At 27.7% G+C, this 13,339-nt stretch overlaps 1 protein-coding gene across 2 annotated transcripts in view; it reads right to left on the reverse strand.

Moving 5' to 3' along the window:
- The window catches only part of LOC111624571 (ATP-dependent RNA helicase DDX42-like), a 62,261-nt gene that overhangs the window by 17,282 nt on the left and 31,640 nt on the right, over window positions 1–13,339 (reverse strand). For both annotated transcript variants that reach the window (XM_023367462.1, XM_023367463.1), the window contains exons 5-9: window positions 12,235–12,495; window positions 9,888–9,995; window positions 8,648–8,716; window positions 3,253–3,381; window positions 688–787 (exon numbers count right to left, since the gene is read on the reverse strand). In XM_023367462.1, the coding sequence (XP_023223230.1) occupies window positions 688–787; window positions 3,253–3,381; window positions 8,648–8,716; window positions 9,888–9,995; window positions 12,235–12,495 (667 nt within the window). The remainder of the gene's footprint in view (window positions 1–687; window positions 788–3,252; window positions 3,382–8,647; window positions 8,717–9,887; window positions 9,996–12,234; window positions 12,496–13,339) is intronic.

Here is a 13,339-nt window from a genome sequence, read left to right on the forward strand (position 1 = left end):
CTGTTATTGTCAACAAAAGTATAAAAATATTAGACTTGGAATAGTAGAAATTAAATTAAAATAAATAAATAATAAGAAATAAATGATTGAGTAAATAAATAAATACATTATAAGTATTTATGAATTAAAAAAAAAATTATACGCGAGAATCGAACCCGAGAACTCAAGCTTATGAATCAGACTCGTTACCACTCTGCCACAGAACGCTCGAATAGAAGTACGTATAATTTATATATAAAGTGCTAACAAAACTTTAAGTTCGATTTTCTCGATTATATTTGAGTATTGCACTTTAGTATTTTACAGATAGTACACTAACATCGTGTACTACCTCTACACCAAAGATCATCAAAATCCGTTACCCCAAAGCCGTAGGCTCTCCTTGTAAGACAAAGCAAATTGACATTACCAATTGACAAAATATATATAATTGTTAATAGCTTTTTTTAGCAATTAAGAATTTATTATATTGCTATCTTCATATAACCCTGGCAGTTGCACATTCATATGCACAACCAAATCAAATGCAAATATTAATTTTAATATAAAAAGTCATTAGATAAAGTAAAATCTGCAATGCATATTATTATAAAAAATATTCAAAGCAAAAATAAATAAAACAAACAAGTATAAAGGATGATTTTTGATGAATATGTAATATGATAAATGATATTTAAGTTTCCTTACCAAAACCCATGTCAAACATTCTGTCAGCTTCATCTAAAACTAGAAAAGTAACACGTTCTAAATTTGTCGCTTTGGCTTTGACCAAATCAATCATTCGACCCTGAAATATAAATGAATTTAATGAATATTTTAAAATAAAATAAAAGATATAAATTTATATTTGAAAGCATTTAAAATATATTGTATAAAAATTTTAACAAACTATAAGATTATATTGTAAAATATATTTACTGAAATTTACAAATATAAAGCCTAGTTCCCACTTGCCAAAAAGTTACAATGGAAAATGGAAACAGAAAATGAAAAATTATCTTTACTTGTAAATCCTTTTACAAAAGCCCCACATGACCCATTTACAGGAGACAGATATGTCTACAATGGTTTATATGATTCCTGTCAACACTAAAAGTCTTCAGAAGTTATCTCACGTACAGTACAATGCACAATTTACCTTGCTTTTTCTTTTAATCTTTTGATAAATCATACAAAAAAATAAAAAAAATAAAATANACTTATTGTTAAATTGATACGCTAAATGTTTTCTAAAGATTAAATTAATCTTTTTTAATTGTTTTTTAAAATTAAATCATAAAATTGAAGACGAAGAGAAGTTAAGCAAACACTTAGCAATAAAATTTTAAGCCATAACACATTTACATCCACTTAAAATTATAATAAAAATTTCAGACAAATCTTTATCATCCTTAATAAGCAACAAAATCGGCATTTATAGCATCGACTTCATTATATAACAGTAAATCGTTAAGCAACGAGTGCAATAAACTTATAAAATTAATACAGAACATTATTAAATGTTTTCCAAAACGTAATGAAGTAAAGAAATGGAATGCATCAATACGGGAGAAGTAAACAAAAAAATAAAAAAAATAAAATAAATAAAAAAACGAAACAATGGTCAAATCCAAAATATTCTATCTAGGGAACTACTAGGATACAACAGAACTCTAATTAATCAGTTGTATTTTCATGACAGGATATTTACCTTTTAATTTTATTAAGTATATTAACACTTATTCAATTTGACATTGCTATTCAAAGGTTATCAATAGGTGGAATGAAAACTTTAGGCAATCATTTTTACAAATGATGTTTCACTGAGCTCATTTTTCATTGGGTATCAACTTTCTCTTTTCACATTCAAAACCAGAGAAGTTGAAGTACAAAAATTGAAAAATTTTTCATTTTCTTCTTTGCCATAATTTTCTACAATGGAATTAAATGGATTAATTCATTCTAAAAAGAATAACCACATTTCTGGTTACAAGCTTTTCACATATGCTCACTCTTATAAATTAGTAAATTAATAGAACTGAATCAGTTAATTCATTTAATATTTTTTAAATTTAAATTATTTAGAATCATATATTGATATATATAAATAATATATTGAGCCACCTATGTAATAATTTATATAATGCAATCCTTCGAGTTCAAGAAATTTGACTGCATTGTAAAGAGAACCTTTTCTGCCACATCTACAAAAATCTATGTCAGATGGTGGCTGTTCACTCAGACACCCTTACCATTGCATTCCAGAAGAAGCTAAGAGTTAGTTTACTGCTGCATAAATGATCATATTATGCGCAGAGTCAGCAAAATATTGTAAACTGAACCAAATGTACCGTTATATGCCAATTTAACTTGGTAGTCTACAATAAGATAAAAATAGTAGGATCTGAAGAGGCAAATGATAAATGGCTCTCTGTGCTATATACAAGTCTACATTCTGTTGAAATACATTACATTAAGTAACCAGTGTATCTAAGAGATTTATATTTCTAAATTCTTTATTAGTTTTTAAAATGATTTTCTGAGATTATCATTATTTACCATCTATTATCCTGAGATATAAGTAGTAAAAATATTTCAAATATTCCAATATATAACATATGTCCTAAAAATAAGCATAATCATTAATTTGATCTATATCTCAGAAACTACTGATTGGAGCAATGTGACATTTAACATGCAAACAGAATATTGTATTATTTATGCAAGAAAACAATTGAAAAGCAAAAATTTAATCTAAATTATGTCAAGTCAAAAACAAGAATCAAGTATCGTTGTAAATTGCACAGAAAAATAATTATGGCATGTGGTTGCTTACTGCATAGCAATTGCTTATGCTGGTTATACAATAAATCGTCAATTTAATGGACCAGATTTAACAGACAATTTTCACATATGACATATGGACTAGAAATTTTAACATCCTGTTAATTTCAAAATGCTTTTTATATGTAATTAAATTTTTTTGTTACATTTTTATTAAATTACTTGAATTTGGAAAAAAAAAGCTTAATCACTATAAATCAATATAAACATCATCCACTTAATGGTATTCATTATAAAGTTAAAAATCACAGTCAACAACAAAATTCTATGCCATTTCACAGCTTTAACCTGGTACTCAAAATTCCAGGCTGGTGGGTACCCTGTATGTGTAATATTTTATGCAGTTAATTATTAAATTAATAATTATTATTACAAAATTATACATTTTACACTACAGTGTAAAATATTTATTTTTTATTACGAACTTACTGGTGTGGCTACAACAATTTCTCCTCCTTCTTGTAGTGCTTTAGATTGCTCCCATTTATTTCCACCACCATAACAACATATAACATGAATTCCATACACTTTTCCAAATTTCTTAGCTTCTATATAGATCTAAATAAAAATTTCAACAATTATTATTACTAAATTAATAACTTATTCATACAAAAATCAAGATACTGACAATACAGGGTGTCTAGAATTAAAATATATCACTATAAACTACTGAGACAAAACTGTTAGAGCTAGATTGATAAAACTTTGTAAGCAGGTTTATTTTGATATAGGAAAACTATGGATAGTTTCAAAAATGGTTATAACATATATAACAGCACTACTGTCACAGAAGAATCACACAACAGCTGTGCTATAAAGACATGCTACAAACTTTTGTCATCCCTAAACTATAGCAAATAGTAACATCATATTTATGCAATATAGTGCATGATCCCATACCCATAGTCATTGAGAGACACATTGTTTATGTGAGGGTTCTAGGGATTTCTAGATTCAAACCTCACTTCCGTGACCCCAATTTGTGAGCCACCGGGAGGGAAGAGGAGTCCTCTCCTTCCGGTCTCTGGTCGGTGACCTACTTTCTTGTCAGGGATGGTAGTAACGTTCAGTTACGCGTTACGCGAGTGGAGGAGAGTTACGGGGCCGACGATAAGGCGTTGGCATAGTCGAATAAAGACACCATTTTTCTAAACTAACAATTTATTACAGACAAATAATAAAACAAACGTTCTAACACGATAAGTCTCATTCGCGTATGAGAGAGAGAGCTTACAATAAAGCGTTCATACCTCTTGCGATGATATCGAGGGTCTTTAATTTCTGAAAGGCGGAATCCAAGTTGAGGGTTGGGATCAAAGGTCTTCTAATATGTGGTGCGGCCGATTAGAGGAAAGCGAAACTCTATCTTAATAGTGCGATGGCGACTTCTTGATCAGCGACTCCCCGGAGAGGGGGAAGGAGGATGGCTTTTATACCTTTTTGGTGGGAAAATTTGTCAGGTGATCAATTGTTTTAGCAGGTGTGGGGTTAAAGGTGGTGTTAGAATGACAACTATATGACGAATTTCGCCGATAACTGTAAACTATATACGGTTTTATCGTGAGAATGTTTATATTAAAACAAAAAGAGTTATAATTCTCGCATGTACTTTAGATTTCGTTTTTGTAGGATCAAATTCCTTTGGTTGAGGGCATTTTTATTTTAAATTTATTAAACTTTTAAAGTATTAAATGCTTTCATTAACTTCGAATTTCACATTTAACACATTGACTTCTCAATCTTCCATTACCAAGTCTTTCCCAATGCAATGGCCTGCTCAATTAACCAATCTCACACATTGTGACTTCTGGTTATGAGGCTATTTAAAAAACAGGGTTTATATAGATAAAGATGTGAATTTATGAGAACTAAAGAGATAAATTGAAAAGAAAATGAATCTCATTAGTCTTGATATCACATTAACAACAAAAGGCAGCATATCTTGATTGCAATATGTGACAGAATGACATAAAGCATATTTAACAATTTCTTTAATGCTGCTGCTGCTGCTGCTACTACTACTACAACAGTGGTGCCATTATTGACTCCTAGTAGCAAAATTATAACTGTGTTTGGAACTCTAACCATAGTTTTCCCCATATCAACATAGAGATTTTATAGGTATGTGAGGGACGAACAGACCCACAATAAAGTGTTATTTTACATTTTAATTATTGGAAACTTTAATCGGTTAAATTCGAACGTTTTATCGAGTTAGGCTAAAAGCCATAAAAATTATATCCCACGGAGTTTGTTCCTTGTTGAGTCGGATCAAGTTAGTCAGGGATGTGTCACCAGGAACTTTTGATGGAGAAGACATATTGGAAGTGCGACCGTTAAAGGCCATCAACTGACCTCATGGAAAAAACCCAAGAGGAATGAAGAAGAGAAAAAAAAAAAAGACCCCGAAGTCAGTCGTCATCCAAAGTCCGCCCAACAAAGTCGTCCTCCAGGATTAAAACCGTGACCCAGGATTAAACCTGAGAGAAAAATTCGTGCTGGATTAAGCCTCTACACTCCTCCGTGCCTCCACATCAGTGAACGGACAAGATTCGGATCTAGTGTAAAGAACTGTCCATTGACAAGGTATTTATCAACCCGCGATTCGTTTGTAAATGCTCTCTCCCTCAACGACCTAGTATAATTAAGAACGATAATATGCCCGATATCTCTGTATAGTATTTAGTTCGATTTAATTAAAATTGTTATTTATTTGTTACTATGGAGTCCGAGTAAGTTACTTCCTCGTCTCTCTCCTCACCTCTACTCCGAATCCAAGCGCTCCCCCGCTACCGCTTGCGAATCTTTAGACTTAACGTCACGATTTCCGAGTCCCCTAGAGACTCGGTGGTGTCATCCTGACAGGGCGCCAAAGAGGTGCCGACCCTACGGTCACAGGTACATTTATCAGTTTTGTTTCTAGAGTGGTCTAAAGTGATATAATTTAGCTATAGCTTATATACATGCTGTCTATAATTAAAGTGCATGAATTGGATAAAGCAGATAACAATTTATTAATTTTGAACTTTATCTGTATAAAGCATGCTTTATCCAAATCACAAACAGATAAAGTCAACAATGTCTAAAATTAGATAAAGTAAGACTTAAAATCCAAATTTTAAGTTTTAATTATTCAAATAATGTGGATTCTATTTATCAGTGTTTCGATAAAGCTGAATATAGATAATTGTTTTCTATGGACATGAAAAATTTTTTTTAACCATTAGCTTCAGTTCCCACTATCATGTATTGTTTCCAGGTTTGGCAATTCATACTAGATTTCTAGCCAATTGGCAATACATCAAAGTTTTTCAAATCTTTTATACCTATGATAAACTACATTAAAACATTCATAAACACCAGGACTACATTATATTCAAAAATACCTATATTTTTAAGTTTGCCTTCAGTTGTCTTAAAAGTCCACACATACAAGATCATATAAAAATACTGCAACAGTACTTTGAAGCTAAATTACTAAAAGTAAAATACAAATAAAAAGACAAAGCTCTGAAAAAAGACATAAAAGATCACCCAGCAATTATATTTATTAATTGAAAAAAGAATACTGATTACCATTTAAGATACAATACAATAGATATAAGTAAAAGGTCAAAATTATAGGTTTAGCTTTAAAGTAAGATTTTTAAAAAATGAATTTAATGAAAATTTGCTGAAATTACCAGCAACATTTATGTTTTTTGTTCACCTCATTTTTTATGCAATAGAAATAAGAAATTTTAGTTTTTAAATCAAAAAGACTTTATCCCTGAACATTGGTAGTTGCTCATGGGTTTACATCTCACCAATAACCTGGCCACTTAGAGCTTTCCAGGTTTTCTTCATATTTGTAACTCCTGAATAGAGGCCACTTTCACATAGAATATCCTCTCTGAAGGCACCCCTTTGGCAGATTGCCCATGTGTTGTGTGGCTAAATCCTATCAAACCAAAGCAAAGGGATGGATAAAGCCCAAATTTTAAGTTTTGTTCTTACTTCATGTGTCTAGTTTTGCTTAATGTCAACTTTATCAATTTGACTCATATAAATCATGCTTTAATATGGATAAAGTTTAAAATTAATAGATTGTTCTGCTCTTGCTTTAACCAGCTAATGCTAATTTTATCCAAATCATTTGGTTAATCTGATTCACAAGCTTTAGGCTAAATTTTTAAATTTATGTTATGGCTAAACATATATGTTATATATTAATCTACAATGAGATAGATTGCACGACTTAAATTAAAATGCATAATCACTAAATTTTTTTAATAATTAAGTTCTCTCTCTTAAAAGCACTCTTTTTTCTAACATTAGGACAATATCCAACACAAAATAAAATCAATATAGTATAAAATTAACTTCTTTTAGATGGCTTTTATTTAAAATTTTTTATATATTTAATAAATATGCTTAATTATATTATCACACTGAAAGATCATGTTAAATGTTTAATTCATTCATCAATTAATTATTTAACTTAAAAATGATATTATAGTGAAACAAAATAATATTTAGCATAATATGTGACTTGTCTTTTCATCATGTTCATCTTTGTATATTTCACAAGAGTCTAATCTAGTCATTTTTTATAATATGAATTTTTAACAAATTCTATACTGACTTTCTATTATTCATGAGAAATTTCAATCCAGGTACTTTTTATACATTTAGTAATTTTGTTTTTGTGAATACCAAAACTTACTGTTTAAAAAAGCATATATCATAGAGTAATAATGAAAACAGATTGACAGCTATTTTTTGAATTTGACAAAAATTATTAAATTAATTCTGCTAAATTTTATTTTCAAAAAAAATTATTCTGCATTTATCACATACACAGATGGTAAATCCATTACGTTTCTCACATTTTTATTAACTTTAAATTACTGTAAAATGATAAGATAATCAGAATTAAATGTTTCCAACAATCAAAGCTAATTCAAATGCTAATTATAAAATTTTGAATTAAGTTAATGATTCCCATCAAGAAATTCCATTCTTGATGGGAATCATTAGCTTAATTCAAATTCTAATTATAAAATTTTACATTCAAATAAATTTAGCAGAACCTGAAATATCTATGGTAATGACAGAAATAAATGATCAATCATTCAAAAGTCACAAAAAGTTGAGATTAATTTAATAATTTATATGTCAAAATTCAGTAATTCAATTTTAAAAATAGTTCTATTTTCTATAATTTGTAACTTTCTGATTTATAGAGCCATCCTGTTATTTAGGATGGCTCTATAAATCAGAAAGTTACAAATCACTCAAGCAATAAAAAATTTTTTGAAAAAATGTAACATCTTATGATATATACCTTAATACTGTATGTATTTATTATCTTTGACTTAGTTTCATTTTAATTAGATAAAAACATAACTTTTATTTTTACAAAATTCTATGCTGTTTAACACAAAGATTGACAGTTTCTAAACACATTTTTAATAAAAACAGTGTTGTCTCTGTAAAAAGATATTTGGTGATATTGTTGCATCTCTAAAAACAATTAAGATCAATTAAGATAAAAGAAAATGAAGATGTTATTGCATCTATTTAACTTAATTTAATTCAATTATAAAATGAATTGATATGCAAATATTTTATTTGAATAATTTACATTTTTACTGACAATGAACTGTGTACAGCAGTAGAAATAATAATGGTAACTTATATAAATTTTGGAAAAAGTGCTTCAATTTCAAATTTTGTAGAATTCAGGTTATAGAACACTTTTAGAAATGAAATCATCATTCATCAAAATTATTCTTTTTTTTAAATTAAAAATAAAGATTTAAATATTTTAAATATACTTTACCTGTTGTGCCAATTCTCTTGTTGGTGCTAAAATTAAACCAATTGGACCTTCACCAGGCTCAAGTTCTTTCTGTAAAAAGGAAAACATTAAACTTATTAAGTTTCGTTATATAGCATAAATTCTTATTTATAAATTTGCTTATAACCTATTCAGACCTAAATATAAATTTCTAGTGGACTACAAAAACAATTGAAAAGAATATGATTGAATATCTACTGAATACAAAGAAACCTATACCTGATTTGAAAACAATAATAATTAGATTTAAAATGCAAAAATAACCAAGGTTTTTTGAAATTTGATTCCAGAATAATTTAAGGAAAAAACTGTCAAACCCATTTAAATATGTAATGATGACAAAATGTTGCTTTAATAAACCAATTTTTCAAAAGTAACTTGAGATAAAAGCACATTGAAAAATCATAAAATGTCATAATGATCAAATAGTATATTAAAACAAGTTTATATTAAAATGTATTACATGGTCTTAGCAATGTTTTAAAAAGACTGTAAATTTAAAACATTTTATAAAATTAATTACTATTAGTTAAAAATATATCTAGGTCTAGACATTTTGTATTTATATCTAACTGTAATTAATAACTCTAGATAAATGTCAGTTACATATATCTATAGTATTTCTTTTTTTTTTGTTAGCTCTAATCTACAAAAATCATGAGTACAGTACTAACATTAACAACTTTACCAATTTGCATGTTAGTCGTCTATGTAATGTTTATTATATTTTGTTAGTCATAATAACAATTTTCAGTTGTGTAAACAGTCTCAAATGAATAGAAAAAGTAGTTACTAATACAGATAAAAGTTCTATTGTTAAATTCATCAAAACACGTGCAATTAAAAGAATTCTGAAAGTTTAAATATTTAAACATTTATATTTTTGAATAAACTTTTTATTACCATGAATAAAAATTTTGTAAAAGTTAATAAATCTGAAATTTGCTATTTTGTTCTTTGAAAAACTGATTCAGCTATCTTTGGATTCTTAAAAGTTTGATTTAATTATAAAATGAAATTTAATAGGAACATAAACCAAAAGAACTATATGGTTTTAACTCTCATATTTTAAAAGTAATTGTTAATTTTGCTATTAAACTTTGTTAAATTATGTTAAATATCTTATAAATTAAATTTATTCTTACATTAATTTCACATTCACATAATTTTTTCAAAATGCAATGTAATTCTTCTACAACTAAAACAGGTAATAAGTCTTTACCTGATCCATTATGTGAACTATCATAGGCCAAATAAAAGCTGCTGTCTTTCCTGAGCCAGTTTTTGCAATTCCAATCATATCTCTTCCACTTAATGCTATTGGAACACCCTGAAATTAAATTTCATTTTAATGTAATTCAAATTAAATTAAAACTACAAAGAATTAAATTAATTAAAATTAATAATTCTAATAATGTTTTTAGAATTTGTCATATATTAAAATGTTTTCACTTAAATATTACCATCATTTATAATTACAATTACTTCATAAAATCTACCTTAATTAAGTTTTCATATTTTCATTGTTTATAAAGTGAAAACTCATTTCATTTGCATTTTCAGGTAGCCAAGCCCATCATCAGGGGAGATACAACACTACCTCATTTGTACAAGAGATTGTGAATTTGGATATCTTTCCATGTATAATTTACATACAGCAAGTCCTTGGTCTTTATTCATCAATAGGTTCTTGGATACTGTGATATTAAGTGAAATGATGTTAATTCTACAATTAACATCATTTCACTTAATAATTTCTAGAATTAATATTCTGAGTTGATGTAAAATCAACTCAGAATATAATATTAATTCTAGAAATTATGAAATTTATATGTAATAATGATTGCTAGTGATCTAAGCCTGCTATTAAACTATATTATTATCCGTACTAGTGTTAGGTTTTATTTATTACAATACAAAACAAAACATGATTAATGAGTCACTGTTTCTACTGCATCAATTACTTCACTGTGCCTACTCATAGTGATGCAGAGTGAACCACAATTTGATGCATTAGAAACAACATTCATTGACATAGTTATAAATGCAACCTTAAGCAAATTTTTCAATTTGTGACAATCAATCAAACAATTTTTTTAATTTTGTTAAATCCCTTAATAAATAGAGATGAGATATTTCATTATTTCTCATAATCAAAACTTGTAACTCATTCTGGCATAACCTGATCACCCTACCCATATTTCCCAAATAACATTAAAATATTAGAAAACACTTGTCAGCCAATTTTCTGATGAAAATAAAATGAAGTAATATAAATAAAATAAAAATGTTGACAAGATTACTCATCAAAATAAAAGTAATGCGTATGAAGTGTGAAAAATGAATATAACAAATAAATACAGGTAACCCCCGTATAACACGGTACTTTTATAGCACAGATTCACTCTGACATGGTTCGAGAAATGGGTAAAACCCTCGTACAACATGAAATGTAATAAATTTTTACATACTTAAGTACTAATAGTTCACGAAAATTATTATTTTCGTGAACTATTAGTATTTCAGTGTGTAAATTTTCTTTTCTCGTCTCCATACACATGGTCCTTCGTGAAAATTGTTTCAATTTTGCCATATCTCGATGCTTCTGCTTCTGGTGTCGCCAAATGTTTTCCCCTTTTCCATAAGTGCTTAGCACCATATAAGGAAATTTATAAAGATCTTTTAACTAGAAGCAAGCAATCTAAAATTACAAACACTTTTTCAAAAGGTAAAGCATGAATCTGAAAATAATGCAGAAAAATGGAGGATAACGATAACTTGCCAAAAATAAAACGCTCTCGGTTAATAGTGCTTTTAGTGATGACAAAGAAAACAGTGTAAAATATATAAAAATATATAACATAAAAAAATTTTAATAAAGATATTTAACTTAATTATGAAAATATAGTAGCAAGTTTTTTAATTTTTGGAACCTAACCCTCCTTTTCGTACTAGTTCTTTGATTCGCATAACACGGATTTGCATACCACGGCAATTTTTTGGAACGTAACTACTGTGTTATACGGGGGTTACCTGTAATTGACAACTTGCATGTTTGTTAGTTATAAGTAAACAAAAGTTAGTTAAGATAACAAGCAAGCTGAAAACAAGTAAAACAGAGTAAATAAATTGTTCAAAGTGAAATTGCATCACTGACAAGTATTTACAATATAAAACTAAACTTCACTCAAACTGTACAACTGCATTTGTATATAATAAATATATTACTACATGCTATGTCCAGCTGTCTTTAGGAGTACAACCTCAATGTTTTGCACATTATTTAACGTCACCATCATCTGCGAGTGGATTCACAAAAGTATCATTAATAATAAAAGTATCACTAACAATAACATTAAAATGACAGTTTAATAATTTATCATAGGTGCAATTCACAAAAGTTATGCATTTAATGCAAAAAGCATTCAATTTATTTACTTTAAATTTGGAAATTTATCAAAATTAAATATAAAAATTTATCATTTCAAAGTGTTTGGATATATCTCATTTAAAAATCAAAACCATTTTAGCAAATAAATATAAATGCACATATTTATTTAAAATATTACCTGTGCTTGTATTGGAGTTGGTTGAGTGAATTCAGATTTTCTTATTGCTTTAATAAGTTTTTCATCAAATCCAAAATGTCCAAAACTAGTAACTAGTTTTGGAGGAGCAGCTCCAGAAACTCTAATTCCAATTTTCTTCCTCAATTCTTCTACTTCATATGGTTTAAGACGAGCTATATCTTCATGTTCTTCATAAAAGTTTTTTTCAAAATTTGCATATTCAATCGTGGAATGATCAACTGGAGGGAGAGGATCTATATACTAAAAATAGAAACAAATTATTTAAAATTGTTTGGAATTTAAAAAATTGAGTTTTAGTTTAATTATGTACAATAATTTTTTTATATTTAATCTTTTAAAATTCACTTAACTAAAATTTCATCAAATCTATTAAAATCTTAATTTCAAAACAAAAATGTATCATTAGGTAATACAATGCAATATAACTAATAAACAGCTAAAAAAATTACTGAATTCTAACAGTTATTTTATATCATTTCTCTTAATTATTTTAGAAATTAGAAAAACATTATAAAATGCTTAAAATAAAATTCAATAGGAAGAAAAAATTTTATCATTGTGGTATTCTAAAAACTTTCTATCTGTTATGTAAAATGTGAAGAATTTTTTGATTGTTTTAGATATAAAAAATATTTAATAATAACAAAGAACAAAGGTTATAAAACAACATCTTGCTAAGAGGCTAGTAACAACAGATTACATACAGATGGCTAAACACTGGTAATAGTTAGCCTTGACATTTTTCTGGCCAACTCTATTCTCTAGATGTTTTCTCTTACATTACAAGAGTTATGTGGTGTTCGCCAGTAGTCGCTTCTAACAGCCAAAGTCAAAAATCTTAGATTTAAAACTTAAACTCAATAATAAAGGATCTTGATTTTCAATAAAATTTGTATAGCTGAATAAAAAAAAAAAACACCAAACATCTTAAAATTTTCTGTTGTTTGTAAATACAATTCTTTCTTTACAAACAAACACACTTATATTGAAAGAGTGTGTGCAAAAGTTAAATTAATCACACAAGCAAGTCTTATAATATCACATACTGTTGTTAATTAACAAGTTTGTTGTTAGACTGGCATCT

The sequence above is a fragment of the Centruroides sculpturatus genome, unplaced genomic scaffold (genome assembly GCF_000671375.1).
Source record: "Centruroides sculpturatus isolate CEXI.00-Female unplaced genomic scaffold, Cexi_2.0 scaffold15, whole genome shotgun sequence".
In the NCBI taxonomy this organism is placed as follows: Eukaryota; Metazoa; Arthropoda; class Arachnida; order Scorpiones; family Buthidae; genus Centruroides; species Centruroides sculpturatus.